The sequence below is a fragment of the Amia ocellicauda genome, chromosome 22 (assembly GCF_036373705.1).
Source record: "Amia ocellicauda isolate fAmiCal2 chromosome 22, fAmiCal2.hap1, whole genome shotgun sequence".
Lineage (NCBI taxonomy): Eukaryota > Metazoa > Chordata > Actinopteri > Amiiformes > Amiidae > Amia > Amia ocellicauda.
The window spans coordinates 6,947,879-6,967,563 of record NC_089871.1 but is presented as its reverse complement, the minus strand read 5'-3'; the positions used below and the strand labels follow the sequence as shown (position 1 = coordinate 6,967,563).

Sequence of the window (19,685 nt, the reverse complement as noted above, 5' to 3'; positions counted from 1 at the left end):
TGGAAGTGGTTTGTGTTTCTCCTGCTGCTTTTGAAGTTGGTGGCTGAATACAGGGGGGTGTATCAGATTCAAAATGACCTCATGCAGTTTTGCGTTTCTTTCTCTGTTTCCCCAAGTGTTGTTGTTTTTTTTCACTTTTCTTCTCTTTACAGAACTCAAATGTAATCATAAAGAACTATGTGCTAGCTTATTACAGACTATACTTGCCAATTTTACGATGCATTTGTTATTTTCCTTTAGCAGAATGCCATCAAGAAGCAATCATAAATATATATACATGTTTAATTGTACTGGTACCCAGATATTAGCAAATGCTAACTCAAATATTCACAATTTCTGATCAGAATAAATGCTTCTTTAGTCCAATTCAATAAATGTACTATCAAATCAAGCAACTGGGGTAGGGAACTTTCTGTTTTGGTTTTGTTGTTGTATTTGGTTATATGCTGTGTCGGCTCCCATCAGGCGACTCCCATCAGAGTGAGACAACTCTGAGAAACATCCCTGCAGGGTACTGCTAAACCTGTGATCTTATTTTCTGTTCTCCTACGGCACAGTATTGATCTCCACGTCTGTTGCCCGCAGATCAGCATTGTTCTCATCGTTCATTGATCCTCATTGTTCTTGGTGAGCTATCAGTGGATCCATCATCCATCTCAGTTTTCCTAAGACAGGGACTCCCTCCTTAGAAACATGTCTGGATGTTGAGCTACTCCTATCAAATTCATGTCCTGCCATTCTCTGTCTGCTAGTGGTATTGATGAGGCGGTGGACCAGGGAATCTGAAATTGAATAGAAATGTTTATTTATTTGTGGCTGTGGGGTTGGCTGGTAACTCAATTTCATGTACTTAGGGTGAATTGAATCAGGAAGGGAGGGGCCTGCACTAACCTGAACCCTGAGCTGCATCATAAATGAACTCTGGTTTCCTAGAGTTAAAATGCTTTGCTTGCAGTATGAGCTGCTGCCTAAGCACACGTCTTCTGTCTGCTTTCCCTCGTACACGTCAAGTTTATAAAAGCTCGTGGAGAACACTGGATTATTTAGGTTAGAGAACCCTTATTATAGGCAACAGGAGCAGTAGGTTCCATCTAATAATAAGTATTTAATATATCATACAAATAAAATCAAAGCATGTGCAGTTATTAAATGTGTGCCATAAATCTGTGTTTGTGTAATAAATGAATAAAGTGTACTGTTGTTGTGTTTGTTTATCTTTTAAAGCAGATCTTTATTTCTTGGCAGACGGCCTTATTGAGGATACAAGAGCAAAACAAAAGTACAGAACACAATAACAAGTCAGGCATAATAAAACATTACAGAAGTACATAGAAAAAAACATACAGTAAATATAGATAAACACCAAGGATTCAAATGTGCACTTGAAAGGGTTAAGAGGACAATGTGAGTTTGCACCAACAGGTGGTGCAGTGGCAGTGTTTTGTGCGGCTGGAGCACAACAGGCTCCTCACACCCCGCCAGTGCTGACTCGCAGGCAGGTACACAGCTCAGTGCGTCGTCCTGCCCCAGGCGCTGCGCCTCACAAGACACACTTACAACACACTCAACTGTGCGCCAGGATTTCTGCGGCTGACGTCACCCGCATTCACAAACCGGAAGCGCAAAGGTTTGTGCGTGTGTGTGCGCGCAACTGAGCGGCTGCACATTAAGCGCTTCTCATGCAAAGTGAGCGACATGGGCTGTGCACGGCAACTCTGCTGAACTGAAGCTACTGGCAGCTCTCTCGGCCCCTGGCGCTTGAATACGACTTTTTTGGGGCAACAGGTATCTGGAGTGAATTTCTTGAAGCAGACTTGGCAATGTGGGACCCCGAGGAGTTTGAGAAACACTGGAAGAATGAGTTCCCCGACGGGGAGGTGCCCAGGATGGAGCTGAGCTCCGTGCAGGATATCGAAAAGGAGCTGGAGAAATGCAAGAGCCACCTCAAGACGCTGCAGCAGGCGCTGTCGGAGGAGAAATTTAAAGTGATCTACCTCCAGGCCACCATTGCTCAGCAGAAGAAGAGTTACGACCATGAGAGGTGGGAGAGCAGCGGAAAGGGGGGGAAGTTGGAGCTGCCAGCTGCCCCGCTGGAAAGTCAGGGCAAGAAGGCAGCCGGACCCCAGGACAAGCCTCACCTGCTCAGGATGCCCTTCATGAGGAGAGCCCCGGCACATGACAGCGGCAGGGCGGCCGAGCACCTCTGGGAGAACCCGCCCATGGCCAAGGAGCGGGACCTTCCCAGGAGCCTCCGGGGCGCGGCGGACAGGCACGGCATGGTGGTGCCCGGGCTGCGACGCACCAAGGGGTCCGTGGAGAGAGGCTCCCCGCCGGCCGCCAGGACCTCGGAGCCGGATGGCAACTGCGTCAGCGCGCCGGCCGAGGAGAAGCATGACGCCGGCGGGGATGTCAGCGACCACGAGTACGAGGACGTGGATCTCAACGAGGGTTTTGTGCAGGTCAACCTGGTGACGCCCAAGATCAACCTGCTGGACGGCCAGCCGGGGGGTCCCCACCGGCCGGCGCTGAGGGGGTTCCGGCAGAGCAGGGACTTGGATTCCGGGGACGAGGGCCGGCTGTCCCCAGGGGCCCTGCAGGTGCCATACCGGTCCCCCCGGGGGTCTGGGTACAGCACGCCCGACAGGAGGAGCGACGGGTACCTGAGCTCGGACCACGACGACTCATCCGTAGGTAAGATCATCCCAACAGTGTGTCCGGGATCCAGCTGTCACAGTGGGGTCACAGCAAGTGAACAACTGTATTAGTCAGCTGAGTAACGGGGTAACGACATCAGAGTTTCTGTTTCCCAAATTGTGTATCATTTTACTAATTGTCAGCTCCCTATATGACATAGAGTTGGCAACATGCCTGGTTTTAAAACCTCCAGCCTGCAGTGCACTCTATACTTATAACGTTTTTTTGTTTTTGTTTTTTTGCATTACCGGTTTAATCATTCACACTTCTGTGGGACTTTCTCTCATGCACGATGCAAGGTTTCTGTGCACATCTTTGGTACAATGGTTTTGAACACTTTGTTGCAGACTTCACCACTGGTTTGTGGTTGACAGTGAGTTACACTGTAGGCCTTGCATACAGCACAATGTAGCAAGTAGCAGCAGAAGCTGGCAAGAGTGTATGTGCAGTATAAACCCACTTTGGGACCAAAACACAGTGCTTCTCTGGGTATGTGGCTCAGATGGCATTTTGCAATTGAATATTGTTCCAGGAGCCCTGAACTTTTCCCGGATTTTAAATAAATTGTGATATAAAGTATTAACCAGGTTCATATCTTTATCCAACAGAATGGAACTGTTCTCAGTTTAGTATCCCCATGTTTAAAATCGAACAAAAATTACAACAAAAAACTACTTTATCTTTGATTAATATAACTAAATGATGTTATATTTACATGTAAGAAAATATGTAGGATTTTGTAGAACAAGTACAGCACAGACCTCCTGAATTGACCCCGTCTGACTCAAAGCAGGAGGAAATTCTGAGCTATTTCCTGCATTTCTCAAAATAGTTAATCCTCTGTAGCACTCCCAGGTGAAATGGTGAGAGGAAAAAATTACTGCTGCATCGTGACACAGATCAGACGTTTCAGGTTATCAGAGCTGATGCAGATGTTGTACAATTAAAGAAATGTAACTTTACCGTAGTGTCTGTCAGTGCAGAGACAAGCGCTCTTTGAGAATATGACACATGCCAATACAATGCACTCTTGGAAGTTGCCATGCTAAAAACCGAATCACAAAATCATTGTGTTGTTGTTGTTCATCTACTCTGGGCAACGTGAAACTGATCTTATATAGATAACTCTTCTAAGACTAGATTTTTAGGCTATATACTAGGCAACTGTGACTGTTCAGAATTGTTATTACATGATTTAAACGAACAATAGCCCGTGATCTGAGTGCCTCACATAACCAATTCTTGTGGTTTCTCTGTTTGTGAATATGCTCATTGCTGTAACTGTGTTTATGCAGGCTGACATATCCCCTGAAACTATTAGAAATTTCTTAAAGGATTTGTAAAAACCCAGTGCAAAAGGTCACTTCCCATGATGCTTTTGGTACAAGTTTGGATAACCTCTGGAATGACAGGTGGATGTTTACCTTTATAAATTGTCTGGCCATCCGTAATGCATCCTGACAAGAGAGCAGATTATTTTAATATTATATGGATAGATTTATATGAAGCATTTACATTTCCAGTGAATGCTTTATTCCAAACAGGTTCTCGGTAGGACCACCTAATTCTATTGCAATGTACAGAAGTGAGGCTTTTTAATGTACTTCAGTGCTGAAAATTGTTAGTCTTATTCTAACTAGGCTGATGTTGATTAACCGCTTCAAGACATTTTCACTTTCTGCCAAGACCTGGAACGAAAATACGTCTTGAATAGGGAATATGTCTTCAATTTCATCGACACTTTAAGCTGCATTAAAAAAAACAATTAAATAAATCAACATTTAATTCTTACACCCACAGTTTGCATCATGTAACCTGGCACAGACAGCTGTATGATCATATCACTCCGATCATGCTGGGAGACTAACGGTGACTGTTTATGTGAAGGTGTATGAGTTCATGAGCTGTGTGCTTCTTATAAGAACAGTTAAGCATGAGAGAGAACTGGGGAATTCATATGTAGTTCTTATTCAGTAGTGTGGAATTGCTTCCAAGCATAATTTGATTTACTGGCATCCCGTCCTGGGTGTATTCCTACCTTGCGCCCTATGTCGACTGGGAACGGCTCTGACTTCCCTGCGACCCTCGCCAGGATAAGCGGTTTCAAAAATGGATGGATGGATGGATGGATGGATGTAATTTGATTTCCAGGAATGAAGGGAATGGCATTTCTGTACTGAAGTATATTTCTTCGCTGCAGTCAACAGTTACATTTTGTGATCTGAGAAAATAGATAATTTAGACTTGTAAAGAATAAGCAGGTCTAGGGGTTGTCTATCAGGCAGCTGAGTCTGTTCCTTGTCTCTGTGCTTTGACCAGTAAGATGGCCGTTTGTGTGTGAAGAAGAATAGGCTCTTGCCGTGTCCCAAGTGTTGCCTGTGTGTTCACATGGAGGACTGTGTGTGTTTCTTTATAATCATATCCCCAGGCCCAGTATTCACATGCAGTGTATTGTGCACTCTCGTCTATGATCTTCCAACTTGTAAAGCCAGACGTCATGTGTCATTTGATGTGCAGACTGACTAAAAATAAGACGCAAGGAAGGTCTAATGTAATCTATTGAAAGCTGTGGCCAGACCTTGTTGTAAGAAGGTGTGGTTTTGCATGAGTTCACAACTACTTCAATCACTTCTGCTAAGTTGTAATGTTTTGTCATCCCCCAATTAATGTATATTTTCCATAGACAGATAGCAGCTTCTACAGATCGGTGTAGGTCTGTTGAGTTTAGTCAGTGTCCTCTCCAAGGCCTGCCCTGTACCCCGACACTTTGAATCACAGTCTCTCTGTGCCGTTGCTAACGTTGCCAGTTTGTTTGGTTTCATTTGAAAAACAAGATCTTGAGCTAGCAGGCCACTTACCCTTACAGGTAGCAGGGAACTACACTGTCAGGATGCCATGGTATTGTACCTGACAGAAGGTGTGGTGAAGAAAATAATGTGATTAAAGCCCACCAGAGAGTATTGACATTGCTGATTTAATCTGCTAATGGTCCAGTGTGACCGTAGATAGTATAATGATCTAATTCAGAATGAAAACTGAAGTGCATCTGCAATAATTAAATGCAAGTAAAGGCTACCAAGATGTCTATGCCTAAAACACAAGGCACACAAGATTGTGTTTTGATGTAAGGAAGTGTTAGTAGACTGTGTTGGACTGTGTGTACACAGCTTGGGGATTGCTTAACAGGGTGGGTCATTTGTAATTCCTTGAAACAAGATGGTGATGAAATGCCGGGGTTAATAAAGGGGGTTTCTTCATCTCATCCCCATCTCAGATTCCACAGCAAGGATAACACTATGTACCAGTCTGTGTTGAACATCTGCTGTGACTTTCTCCTGGATGGACTTTGGGGATGGATTGCAGTGGAGGTCATGGTTTTTAATATGGGTTCAGTTCCTCAGCATATGGCGTGCTCGGCCTCTCGCCCTGTGTCGTATCACCACTAATCCCCTCTCTCCCTGCCTCGGTTCGCGCAGCCACACGCTTGTGCCATGTTCCCATTGTGCTGACATGTATAGACATTACTCTGTCTCTATGCACTGTGAGAGCATTTAAAGCAGCTTTTATTTTCCTTTCTCTCTTTCTGTTTAATGTTCTCTAATCTGTAACCTCTCTACCCCGGCATTCTGCAATTATTTCGGTTTAATACAGTGGTTGGAATCGGCAGCGGATCCGTGACCCTTTTACAAGAAATGCTTTAAGAGGGTAATTTGATCCGAAAGAGGCTGGATGGAATTCCTCATGAACTCCACCCACATCACATTTGACCTTCTGGAGAAAAACCTTGTGGTCTTAATTCTGATCCAGTTTACAGGACCATAGATGGCGTTTCAGAACAGAACTGATCCAAAGGATTGTAATCCCAGCACACATCTCTCTCAAACTGCTCATCTCTGCCTTGTGTGCTGCCTGGGGTTGTGGGGGGGGCGGATACCGTCATGCTCTCATAACTTCTGTTTATAAATACGCCAGAATTTTTGACAGTAATTTTTTAATGGCAGTTTGACGGCCTTCTGCTATTGAGCCAAACATATAAACCCTATTTTTACACATGGCTGAAAAAACATCTGTCGCACCGTGTAGGCGGGCATGTGTGAGCTGGTCAGTCTCTCTCTCTGCACATTTCGTTTTGGCTTCCTTTGCAGTTAATGATATTCACTCAAACCACTGCTCTTTTGGAATTGCACCATTAGTTTGATTGTTTCGTGATGTGGGATTCGATGAAACCACATCATGCACATGTCTCTGTAACAGTTATTTCAAATGTGAAGGTGCAATCACTTCATCCAGAAGTGTTTAAGCAAAAATAGTTCTCTAGGTTTCTCCGAGAGGTTTCTCCCCTGTCTCTTGGCTATATTCCCTCTGATTCAGGTCAAGATATCAAAGAAAACAGATGCATTCATTTGGACACATACTTCTGTCCAACAGGAGTGGTTTAAGAAAGAAGACAAGCTTAGCATGTTGTCTGTAATTGTGAATACGACTGGGAACATATAAGGGAACATTCTGTGGGAGAACGTACCGATGACGTGAAAGGTCAACTGATTGATTGTGTGGCTGTCCTAGTTTAATGTAACCCTTTTAGTTATGATATCCAGGTGCAGTCATTACCTGTTACTGAACCGAAGGACCAGCTGGGAGGCCTACATTGTAATAAAACCTTCTTCTTGAATTGTTTATAAAGGTCACCGCACTGTGGCCGTTCTTGCTTCTCCTTTGTGAGAAATGGAATGCAGAACTAGATAATTGCTTCTGTTGAACTGTAATCCTGGAACTGCGGTTCCACTGGACGTTATGTAGGCCTTGGTGGCTCTAGATGCTTAATTTCCTGCCAGATGTGTCATGTTTCCAAAACACCAGCTTTGCTATCGAAGCGGTGATTGCGAAATGAACATAAACCTTCATTCATTTGAAACTATTAATTAATGCAGATGTTAAGCATGCTACTGAATTGAAAATGACTAGAGGGCCACTTATATCTGACAGTTAATTTACTGTCTACAAAAATACTTAAACTGACTGCTGTAAACAGCGCTTCTGAAAATATGTCTTGTTAAGGAAAAAAGTTAGTTGAAGGTATTAACAGGATGGTTTCTCTGGTTTCCCTTTAATGTTGTTATAGAAGTAAATGGCCATCCTTGTAGGGCTAGAAGAAATCAGACGCCTTCATTTACAGCACATCCGTCTCATTATTTTGTAAGTCGCCGTGGATAAGGGTGTCTTCTAAGAAATAAATAATAATAATAATTAGAAGCTGTGCATGGAGGAGATGATTGTAATAATACTGTACTAGTGGAACTTCACTTACAAAATAATAACAATAATAATCCTGGACTGTAGAGATCCTGTCTTTAGCTGGAAATTGCAAACGATATGCTCCCCAGCGAACCTAGCAGGCATGTAGGCTTCTGCCCATGTTATGCTGGCTCCAGGGTGAGTGCTGTTGAATGGATTCTTGGTTGAGTGATCCTACAGACAGAATTGTAAATTAATTTGAAAATTGGCAATAGCCCAGTTAATCAGCTCGCAGTCCCAGGCACGGGCAGGACTGAAGACAACATTCAAACTTCCTCTGAAATAATGCAGAGATGTCTGTACCGTTTCACACTCTGAGACCACGGTGCAAAATAGCGGAGCAGGGGATAGTTGCACAGAGGACTTGATCTAGCAGTCGCTGACAGATACAAATTGATGGATTATGTTTCTGAACTACCTGCTGATTCTACAGCCCCATTACCAATAACCATTTACCTGTTGTCTGAGTGCTTACTCTGAGCTGGCCAAGAAAACATGTTTGCGCGTCTGAGTAGATAAAGATCTTGCGCATCGTCTAACTGCAACACCTCTTCAAGGCGGGCAGAACTGGTCCGACCTGTTTGTGGTGATCGTCTGGGCAATGCAGCCGCTGGCAGCAATCCTCTGTGTAGCGTTCACTTGCTGTTGTTGTTACTGTAAGAATCTGTTATAAAGAGTGCCGTTGGATTCAACAGTTATGGCATCGCTGCAGAGGCACTGATTATTGAAGTACCTGTAGTTCCCTGTCAGTGTTTATTTTTAGACGGGTTCACCAGAGTCTCGCAAGTGATGGGATGGTCGATTCACTGTTGGCTGCCATGTCAGCCAGACCCAGTAACTTTCACGGGCCGCTGAATTCCGATGGCTATCTGGCACACTACGGCACGCTATTCCTCTGTGAAGCATGAAAGATCGATGGTGCCTTGGGCCGTGTTCTGGAACATCCTGGCTTTGCCGGCGTTCGTAGAAGATGTGACCCACAGCTGACTTGGTAACAACTTCCGAGATGTTACTCACACGCATACCCTGCCCCCCCCACCATCAGCACCACCATCGGGAACATGGTTACTATTCCTCACTGAAGGTCCATCAGCTCTTTCGCTCGGGGCATTGTGACTGGGACCCAGTGTCTTCAGGTTGCTGCCGAACATCAGAAACTTCAAGCCTCGCTGCACCTCGGTGCACGTTTCCATCCCGCCGCTTATGCGTTGTCGTATGTGCGTGTGAACAGGCCTGTGAATACATCTGCTCTCATGGGTGCACCTGCAGTTGATGTCCTGGTGTAGAGGGTGAAGTCACGCTTGGTCTAGGCTGCTGACGGTCCCTGGAGCGGGGATCTGTGAGGCAAGGGTTTCACAATGACATCCTGTCAAGACCTCTGTCTCTCCTGACACCTTTGCATGGTTTGTACATCTAAGAGCCGTGCATTAGAGCACACGTTATTTTCTTACACGGGGGGGACAATTCAACTGATGCCATGATGATATCCACAGATGCATGTGAATAACTTTATAATTATAGTATGCACTTTCAATATCATTAGGTAGGCCTACATACTCTTTTAAAACTATTAAAAAAATAAAATAAATCATCAGTCTAGTGATTGGGTTGTTGATGTTTGTTTTCCTGCGAGACAGAAGACGTTTTTACGTTTCGCCACACTGTGTGCTGTTGTTTTATCAGAATTCATCCACCCCAGCGTTCCCTGTGAGAAGTTTAATTATGATAATTTAGCCGGATGTGTACTGTGATCGGCAGAGGGAACAGTGTTTGTGATCTCTAATTACACCGTGCCATGATTAAGAATATATTATTTTATTTAGACTCTGCCTTCCCGTGGATCAGCCTTGACTTCCATTACTTTACACTCATTTCCCTTTCTTTCTTTTTCTTTACAGAATACTTTCTGTCTTCCCAGATCTTGGGTAATAAAACCAGTTTCTAGTGTTTCATGCTGTGTCATTCTCTGCTGAGGTATGTGTTTGTTGCAGCCCAAAGATACTTTTTCCACGTGTATCTGCAGCAACCAGGTGTCTTCTCTTTAAAGCTTTTCAGTTTTAGAAAACTTTGGAGATGTAGTAGGTAACCACATTGGTAAACGAAGTTCAGGGCGCTGGACTCCCCTCCCTCCCACAAACATGAAATCGGAGACGCTGCAGCCGCTATCATTGGCTAAGAGTCTCGGGCTGCCATGGAAACCGCAGGCAGGAGGATCTGCTGGCCGCTGTGGTTACGACAGAGCTGTGTAAATGAGGTCAAGTGCATAAAACGCACTTCCAGGTTTGCAACAACTTTTCATTTCCACAGGAGCCTGCTTTTCACCCACTCTGCCTCGCTTTTGCCAGATATGATGAACTTGAACTTGTCCTTTTGTGTACACAGTTAATATTGGTCTTAAAAATAGCATTTCTTTTCAGTTATTTTTCTTGATTTCAAATTCTTTTGTATCTTTTTAGGTAAGATTACAAGTCCTCTTCTATACCCCCACACTGTATTAGTTTCTGTATATACCTATATAACTTACTCATAAGACTTTGTTTATGGTGATTTGCCTACACATACAGTACTGTTCAAAAGTTTTAGGCAGGTGTGAAAAAATGCTGTAAAGTAACTGTTTTCAAAAATAGACATGTTAATAGATTATATTTATCAATTAACTAAATGCAAAGTGAGTGAACAGAAGAAAAATCTAAATCAAATCCATATTTGGTGTGACCACCCTTTGCCTTCATAAAGCATAAATTCTTCTAGGCACACTTGCACAAAGTCAGGGATTCTGTAGGCATATAGTCAGGTGTCTGATTAAACAATTATACCAAACAGGTGCTAATGAATATCAATTCAATATGTAGGTTGAAACAATCATTAACTGAAACTGGGTGAGGAACAGCCAAACTCGGCTAACAAGGTGAGGTTGCTGAAGACAGTTTCCTGTCAAAAGTCAAACACCATGGCAAGACTGAGCACAGCAACAAGATACAAGGTAGTTACACTGCATCAGCAAGGTCTCTCCAAGGCAGACAGGGGTTTCCAGATGTGCTGTCCAAGCTCTTTTGAAGAAACAAACGGGCAATGCTGAAGACTGTAGACACAACGGTCGGCCAAGGGAACTTTCTGCAGCAGATGAAAGACACATCATGCTTACTTCCTTTCGCAATCGGAAGATGTCCAGCAGTGCCATCAGCTCAGAATTGGCAGAAATAAGTGGGACCCTGGTACACCCATCTACTGTCCGGAGAAGTCTGGTCAGAAGTGGCCTTCATGGAAGACTTGCGGCCAAAAAGCCATACCTCCGACGTGGCAACAAGGCCAAGTGACTCAACTATGCACGAAAACACAGGAACAGGGGTGCAGAAAAATGGCAGCAGGTGCTCTGGACTGATGAGTTACAATTTGAAATATTTGCAGCCGAAGGGCTGGAGAGCAGTACATGAATGAGTGTCTGCAGGCAACAGTGAAGCATGGTGGAGGTTCCTTGCAAGTTTGGAACTGCATTTCTGCAAATGAATTTGGGGATTTGGTCAGAATGAATGGTCTCCTCAATGCTGAGAAGTACAGGCAGATGCTTATCCATCATGTAATACCATCAGGGAGGCATCTGATGGCCCCAAATTTATTCTGCAGCATGACAATGACCCCAAACATACAGCAACCGTAATTAAGAACTATCTTCAGCGTAAAGAAGAACAAGGAGTCCTGGAAGTGATGTTATGGCCCCCACAGAGCCCTGATCTCAACATCATCGAGTCTCTCTGGGATTACATGAAGAGAGAGAAGTAACTGAGGCTGCCTAAATCCACAGAAGAGCTGTGGTTAGTTCTCCAAGATGTTTGGGCCAACTTACCTGCCCAGTTCCTTCAAAAACTGTGTGCAAGTGTACCTAGAAGAACTGATGCTGTTTTGAAGGCAAAAGGTGGTATAATACATTAACATGACTATTTTTGTCAGGATTTTTTTGCTTTACAACATTTTTTCACACCTGCCTAAAACATTTGCACAGTTCTGTACATATAAGATGGCAAACAGCTGCAGAAATAATTAAAAACCAGCTCTGATTTTTTTTGTTTCTACTGGAAGTGACAGTCGCGGTCTTCGGGGCTCAAAACAGCAAACAGCGGCTCTATTAGTCTGTCATGCAACGCTGACAAGACCTGACAACCATGCTGGGTATTCAAAACGGTTTTCACACTAAAAACCGGAGAGTAATTTTTTCGTGTTCAAGCAGGCACACTTGTGCAAGAATTCACAGTGTACTTAAAGTTTGTGTTTTATCTATGAAAAAAGACAGCAGGATGTTTTTTTGTTTATGGGCAACATCTCTGACCATTTGCCTTGTGTTAGTGTGCACCTTGCTTTACTCTGACTATGGCTACAGATATCTTATCGTTCATCTGACAGCTGTTCAGGCAAATAGCACCAGGTAAGAGCTGTGATATTGAGCTGCTATTTAAAATCACACAAAAACCCAGACCCCATTATAAAGCAATTGCTGTGTACATAGTCGATGGTTATTGGTTAACGTGCTGCTGCAATCTCTATTTGCTCTGTGACAGCTGGAGGAAATGTCTCATTAAACTAGCCTAGACTTCATAAACTGAAGTCAAAGGCTCTGTCAGTTGCCATCATCCAAAGTACTGCTGCTTGCAGATGTTCAAACCTAAACAGACAAACAAATAAGTTGTTACTGTACTGGGCAAATAACACAGTGTTTTGCATGAATGATGAGAGTCTTGCAGGGGTGATGAGGTTAGCCTGGTGTTGTGGTGTGAGGTTGTGAAGCTGGTCTCTACAGTGCCAGATGCTTGGTCTTTGCCAGTAAACAGGAAACCTATCTCTGGCAGGGTTTCAAATGAAGGACGTGTCGTGTTGGAAGGTGGGTTTACTAAACCAGACCATCTACAGTTTGTGTAGCTGACTATTTGACTTGTGGCTTTACCAGTAAATTGGTTTTGAGCTGCTGAAACAGTTGCTTCCTGAAGGCTCACCACTGCCTGCTGCCCTGCATTTCAGTTTGACTTTCTCATGCTTCCTAGTGATGCATCTCCCTCAGTCTCTGCTCCCGGGTGGTCACAGGTTTGGGTCAGATGCAGCAGTCGAAGATGAGTGTGCTGCAGTTTTGGGTGTGACTGCATGTGTTCACCAGCAAACGACAGAAATGTGGTTGCTGGAAGCATTGCTAATGTTGGAGATCTTTACTTCAGCTTTAGATTTAGCTTCAGCGTGACGCTTTTCTGTACAGCTTTAGTCGTGTGCCCACTAAACTCTCCGCGTTTTTCACTTCCCTCTGTACGGTCACCGTCCATTGTGACAGCAGAGAAACCGCCAGACGAGAAACCCCGAGATGTGGCTTCGTGCAACTGCACAGGCAGCAGTGAGAGACTGTGTCTGACCTTTAAAAAGCAGACGAGTGTGCATTTGTTGACAGAGCGGAGGATGATGGGACGTTTTCAAACACCCAGCTGTATGGTGTTGAGCTGCACTAGTCAGTAGTTACCAGGATTGTTTTACTCTATCACTCAATACATAAATAAAAAGCGTGTAAATTGTACACAAATACAAACATGAAAACAGAAGAAATTAGTTTAAGCTTTTTCTACCGATTTAATATTTAATTTGCAATAGATTTATCTATCTATATATATTTTTTTTACGTAACAGATTACACTAAAATGATGCCATTCACTCTGATTTTTCGCTAAGGATAAACAGATACAAAAAATGCCTGTTAATATTCCTATACAGCTATACATTGATGTTTTCATAATGACTGAATCCCTGTCTGTTTGTCTTGGCATTGACTCATGTTCAGCCCCCTTCAGTCCCCCAATGGAAGATGCTGTGGTTCAGACGTCAGCCCTCACAGCCAAGCACCTGACGCTGTGCCGTTTCACACAATTTTCTTTCCATTTTCAAAGTCTAGTTACGCACAACTGCGACCCACACTGTGTCTCATCCCTGCTGGGGTATTCCACACCCGAGGGGGATTTACTGGGGTCTACGGTCCCCACCACCAAAAGTCCTCGAGCAGTTATGGTGTGTATGTGTACAGATTCACGGTTGTTTAGTCTCATCTAGAGGTTTTGAGATTAGTTTAGGGGGATTTAGGTTGTGGTCTTTAGGTACACTGTGAGGTAGAGGGAAGGAAAGACCGGGAACTAACCAATAAGCACTCAGCAGCCTCACTTTCACACACGGAACGTTTGTACAGCCTGGTCTTTTCTCAGGAACCTTCTAGAAGGAAACGTGTGACTGTATTCCCTCAGTGGACATGGGAATTTCGCTTTTGGAAAAGCCTGTTGCTGTGTGGTCACATGCCTCTTTTTCATGAAGCCGTAAAAGTGGTTTTGTTAAAGAATGAGGAAATTGTGCGTCGATGTCTGCTCTGTCTAGTCAGCCCTCCAGATTGTGTTACACAATGCAGCTTGAAACTCTCAGGGGTCATGTTAATGATGTCTGCACAGTCTAGGCACAGCTCTGGCATCATACATGAGCATTTCGTCAGGAAATATTATGTATTTGCTTGTTTTAACAAAGAGATACTTAATGGGGGAATTTTCCTGTTTTATTTAGTGTAAGGTTTAGTTCTGTAAACTCTTTGAAGTACAGATAACAGCAGTGAATGGTATTTGTTTAAACAGCACACCCTTGTGGGCAGATCCAGCAAGAGCCTGGAGTATTTCATTATTAAAGTATTTCTTTTACTAAGGCTATTACTCATAGTTCAGTGGGATTAGTGTATATAGGCGGTAGTATATATAAAGGTTGAAAGTGATAGCCGCGTATCTCTCTCCATCGTTTCTACACAGTGTCTAAGTGAGGGTTAATCTATTTACACGCCAGTTAGAGGGGTTTAAGTCGAGTGTTTGATTTGACCGACACCTTCCGTTGCGTGTCAACTCTCCGGTGTGGCCTGTCCGGGGGGAAGGGGACCACAGCCCCAGCACTCTTCTTGGGACTGTGATTGTGGGTAGGAAGAGGCAGGCTCCCTGCCAAAGGAAACCCCGCAGTTCCAGGAAACAGGACTGCGTTTTGTCCACTGCTCCCCTCCAGACAGGGGCAGGGCAAGGAAGCGGCCATACGGGCCGGTCCATCCCGTCCTCAGTGCCCGGTAAACAAGCTGTGTGTTCATTTCTGCGCAGAGCGTGGGTGTTGGCACAAGGGAAAAGAGGAATTCATTATCTCATGACTCTGACGTGGGGGACTCGAAGCTCAGTGGGTGACCTTGACACGCACTGACCAGACTGACGGTCCCAGTGTTTCACAGTTCAGCACCCACTTGCTAAAAAAGTTAAATGCTTTTAATTTCAGTGCCATAATTGGATCTGAGTCTGTGATCAACAGATCTGTTTGTGGTCGAGTCTAGGAGTCTCTCACGTGATTTCTACTAAACACCCAAAGTTTTATCTGTGTATGTCTGTTTGAGTCCATGTTTTTGGTGCCTTTTAATTCATTTGCAGCTTTGACGAATGAGAAATCTTGCAGATGAACGAATTGTCTGTGTAGAGCTCTCGCATGCCATTTGGTTTAAATACAGACTAAAAGGAAGTAAATGGTTGCAGCTACAAAACTCTGCAATCCCCCCAGCTACTCATTGCAAAACCACTGCTGCTGGCAATTAATTGGCCTGACTCCTAATTAATAATAGATTATATGAACTGTAATACCAGGACAGCAAATGGACAGTGACAGGAGAGGCCTTAAAACTACTGAAATAAAATGTATGCCAGACAATATTAAACAAATAAACACTACAAGACTACACAACTATGAACATCAAGATTGACATGTTATGTTTTTGTTTTGTACAGTTTATAATGACAGGGGTTGGTGTGTCGCAGACTCAAATTTGGGCAGCACTGGTCTCAGTAAATTAAGACACGTACGATGACAGCAGCTGTCCACTGAGGGGCAGTGTGGCTGTACTGAGCGCAGTTGTGCTCAATCCTGGAGCCGGGAATCTCTCTGCTAATTCATAATTGGAATGACATCTATAGGAAAAGATTGACTGGAATAATTTTTGTCTGCATGCGGGATGACAAGTGGTTGTGCAGATATGAAGAAGTACAAAAGAAAACATTACCCCAAGGCTTTGAATATGATTATCTTTTTGTTAATTTGTCCTATAGCTCCGACAGAGAAAGCAATTTGTCTTGCGGCGCAGTCAATGCATTCTTCAGCCGGGAATGGAGATTTGTGTGCTGTGCAGGAGCATGTCAAGCCATCGTGATTCTTGTGATCTCCTACTAAAAAAATAAGTCAATAACTCAGATTGACACATTTCCTTGTGTAATCTAAATAAAATTGCATAGTCATTTAAGAAACCGAAAAAGAATAATCTTTGCCACAAGGAGACAACACTGACGGTTAGATTCATTAGACTAGACAAAATAATTCTCTACCTTTCTCACACATTAGCCTGAATCATTATGATGTAATGACTTGAGGACGGTACTGTACACTACATTTGTGCGATAAGTGCCGGTGTGTTTGTGTTGCTACGCTCAAGGCCGTTGTGATCGAGGCGCCGAACCCAGTGTCTGAGGGATCCCAGTGCAGTTCACGCATGCATGTCTGACCTCAATAGATCACAGCGATTTCTAAACGGTGTGTAATGCACACATACTGGGACACAGACAGTGCACTTACACACAGGCTGCGTGCTCACTGGCACACACTCACATACTCGCACACTCGCTTACAGACATGCACACACACACTCAGCTGGTCCAGAGAGAAAGCTATTTCTATCAGACATTTGAAAAAAGACACCAGACTCCCTGCTTGGAGCCCAGATTCCAGGCTTTCAAATTGTTACAATGTGTAGTAATAATAAGAATAAGAATTAATAATTCAAATTAAACCACAATTCATGTGATGTAAAAATAAAAATAATGTTGAGCACAGAGAGTGAGGGACAGAGACTGAGGGCTAAGTCACTGAGACCTCGCTTCACTGGAGACGCCACATAATCGGGTTGATATGAGCTGCTGATTGCCGGGTAGCAGGCTTTAGATTCCACTTACTAGCGATGAGGGGAAATGAGCAAATTATGATCGTTGCAAAAATTAAGACTTGTTCCCGATAAGCAAGAGCACATGCAGCGGGCGGCTGCATTAAAAAAAAAAAAAAAAAATCTATTTAATTGAAACGTTTGTACTTCTGTTCTTGCGCTGCTTGTCTTTTGCTGTGCTGTGCACGCTCTACAGGCGAGAGCGGAAGAGCTCATGTGTTCAAAGAGGTGGGGAGGTGTGTTAGTTAGAGGAGAAATTCGCAGAACGTCAGTCTGAAGCCGGGGAGCAGATCTGTAGGCTGAGCCTTTGTTGATCCACCCAATTGAAAACCGTCCAGCCTGTCTGTCTGCCAACACCCAGTGTGTTTGAAGGGTCAGATTAGGAATATGGTTGTGATTAGGCTTTGGTAGATGATGGGGCTACAGTTTGAGTTAGGTGCAAGCTTAAGTTAAAGTTGTGTACTCCAGGAGTCACTGGTACTGCTAGAGTTTATAAAAGCAGGGATTTAAAATGTAGGACTTCCACTCGCCTGCATCAGTCACCAGGGAGCTGCTGAACATTTCGTCTTTCTACTTCTTGATGCCACGGGGTCGGGAGAGGTGAGGTGACCGTGCAGTTCAGGAAGTACTGAAGCAGACAAGGCTGTCTAATTGTAGCTGCAGCATTACACAGAAATGTCTCCGTTCTACAACAGCTGTATGTGTCATACAGCAAAGTGTGCCTTCCCTCTTATAAAGATGAGGTACTATATTTAGGCCTCAACTGTGATCTCATTTGATTAATATTTCTATCGTTTTATTGTTCTTGTTTTTTTTGCATTATGAGTTGGATGTGTGGCGAGCAGCCAGTGTGTGGCTGGGAAAGCGGGGTCGTTTATCCAGTGTTTATAGAAGACCTGACAGGCCTCGGTAAGAAATGGCCTTGGTACAGCATTGCAATGAACATAAAAGCTTAACTGGTTTGCCTACGAGTCCAAATCGATCTCTTTATATTGTGTATATAGTGAAAAGTCTGCAAATAGAGACATTCAGATAAAAAGATCCCAGAAATTAGTACATTAGAAATGGCTATAATCAGGTTTGTTCGAGCACTAACTGCGCATCCATTTATACACAGAGAGAAACGGACTAATTTTTAAGTGTGTTCCGTGGAATTTATAAATCAATTTCGGGAGCGAGACAACTCCGATGTCTTCACTCACTTCCGGCCAAAGAGTTTAAATACCACTTCATCTACACCCCCCCCAGCGTTCTTCTCATTGCATCCCACCACCTCCCATCACTGCCTCTGCAGCAGCTCCGTGGCTCAGTCCCTGTAAGAGGGGGGTTTGACGGTTTGGACCCGTAGCCAAGAGAACAAGCCAAACCAATGAAATCACTACCCTAGCCCCCAAGCTAATCGGTGTTGTCTAGCTACTGAAATTTGTATTAGGAATAAAAAGCCTGTGGACTGTAAAGTATATGGGCCTACTGAAAATAGTTTAGTCCAAAGAAATACTTTTACTACAAGTCAGGGTAATTTATTTATAGTCCTGGCTTTCCTCAGTCTGTAGCTTCTTATCTGGACTGCATAATGGTCTAGTCGGTTATTAAAGACGATTTATGCCCGGCAGTAAAACGGATCGGCCATTTATTGTTTATCCATTAACAATGATGTATTTTTTTTAGGCCCAATTAGAGTGTGTTCCTGCGTGTGTTTAATACAAATAAAGGGGATAAAGGAGTGATGTGTAGCATCATCATGTATGTCCTGTTAACAACATGAAGTAGTGCAAAGCTCTTACGGTTTCACACACAGAAAGTAGAGCAGTCATCTCTCTCTCCTCCACCATCATTTTATCTCCTGCTGGGAAACTAAAAAGTGGACAAAGATGAAGAAGAAGGCGGCGTGCTGTTGGATGCCATCAGTGCCAAGGCGTGGGCTGTAGACCGCACCGCTCCGGTGCACCGAGCAGAGCGCCGACACCAGCAGATGGATAGCAGATGATGGGCGGCCAGTGAAAGGCCACGGGAGGGAGGCTGTCATTGAGAGACGCTTGGGGGGAGGAAGCAAGAGTTCACTGGAAAAGCACTGGTGGTGAAGAGACAGGCACACCTCAAGGGGGAGAGAGAGAGAGCGAGAGATAGCGAGGGAGGGAGGGAGGGAGGGACAGAGGGGTCCACAGGCTGATCTAAGGACAGGGTGGAGAAAGTGCAATCTGGCGTTTTATTTCACTATGTGCAGCCGCTCGTCATTTTGATCATTGGTACAGATACAGGTCAGTCCTCTGCGTAGGTATGTTCTCCCCTCCGTTTGCGCCCCTGAGGTCTGGCAGCTCCAGCATTACATTTGTTGTATTTAATTGTGAAGTTTAATTATGGCCCTCGAGTGGCGATACCTACACAGCACACTTGTGGTTCAGTGCCTGAATACTTGGGCTGTAGACGATATATCTGTCTCCCCGTCTTTCTGTCCATCCAGTCAATCTGTGTACGGACATGTATCCAATCCTGACTACTGTCTGCCTGTGCTCATTCTAGGTTTATGCGAATGAGTCCTGAATATCTGCGTTGCAATTCTCCTGCTCACCAGGTTGTTAGCAGAGTGACTGTGGCGCCTAATGATGTCAAAAGCATTGTTTGCCCTGGTATAGTGGGCCGTGGTGGTGTTTTCCCAGCTGATCCACTCCTGATGAGGTGGAACACA

At 44.1% G+C, this 19,685-nt stretch overlaps 1 protein-coding gene across 1 annotated transcript in view; it reads left to right on the top strand.

Moving 5' to 3' along the window:
• The first annotated feature begins 1,542 nt into the window (after window positions 1–1,542).
• The window catches only part of abr (ABR activator of RhoGEF and GTPase), a 133,446-nt gene continuing 115,303 nt past the window's right edge, over window positions 1,543–19,685 (top strand). The window contains exon 1 of the mRNA XM_066696195.1: window positions 1,543–2,691. Coding sequence (XP_066552292.1) covers window positions 1,821–2,691 — 871 coding nt within the window. The 5' untranslated portion in view covers window positions 1,543–1,820. The remainder of the gene's footprint in view (window positions 2,692–19,685) is intronic.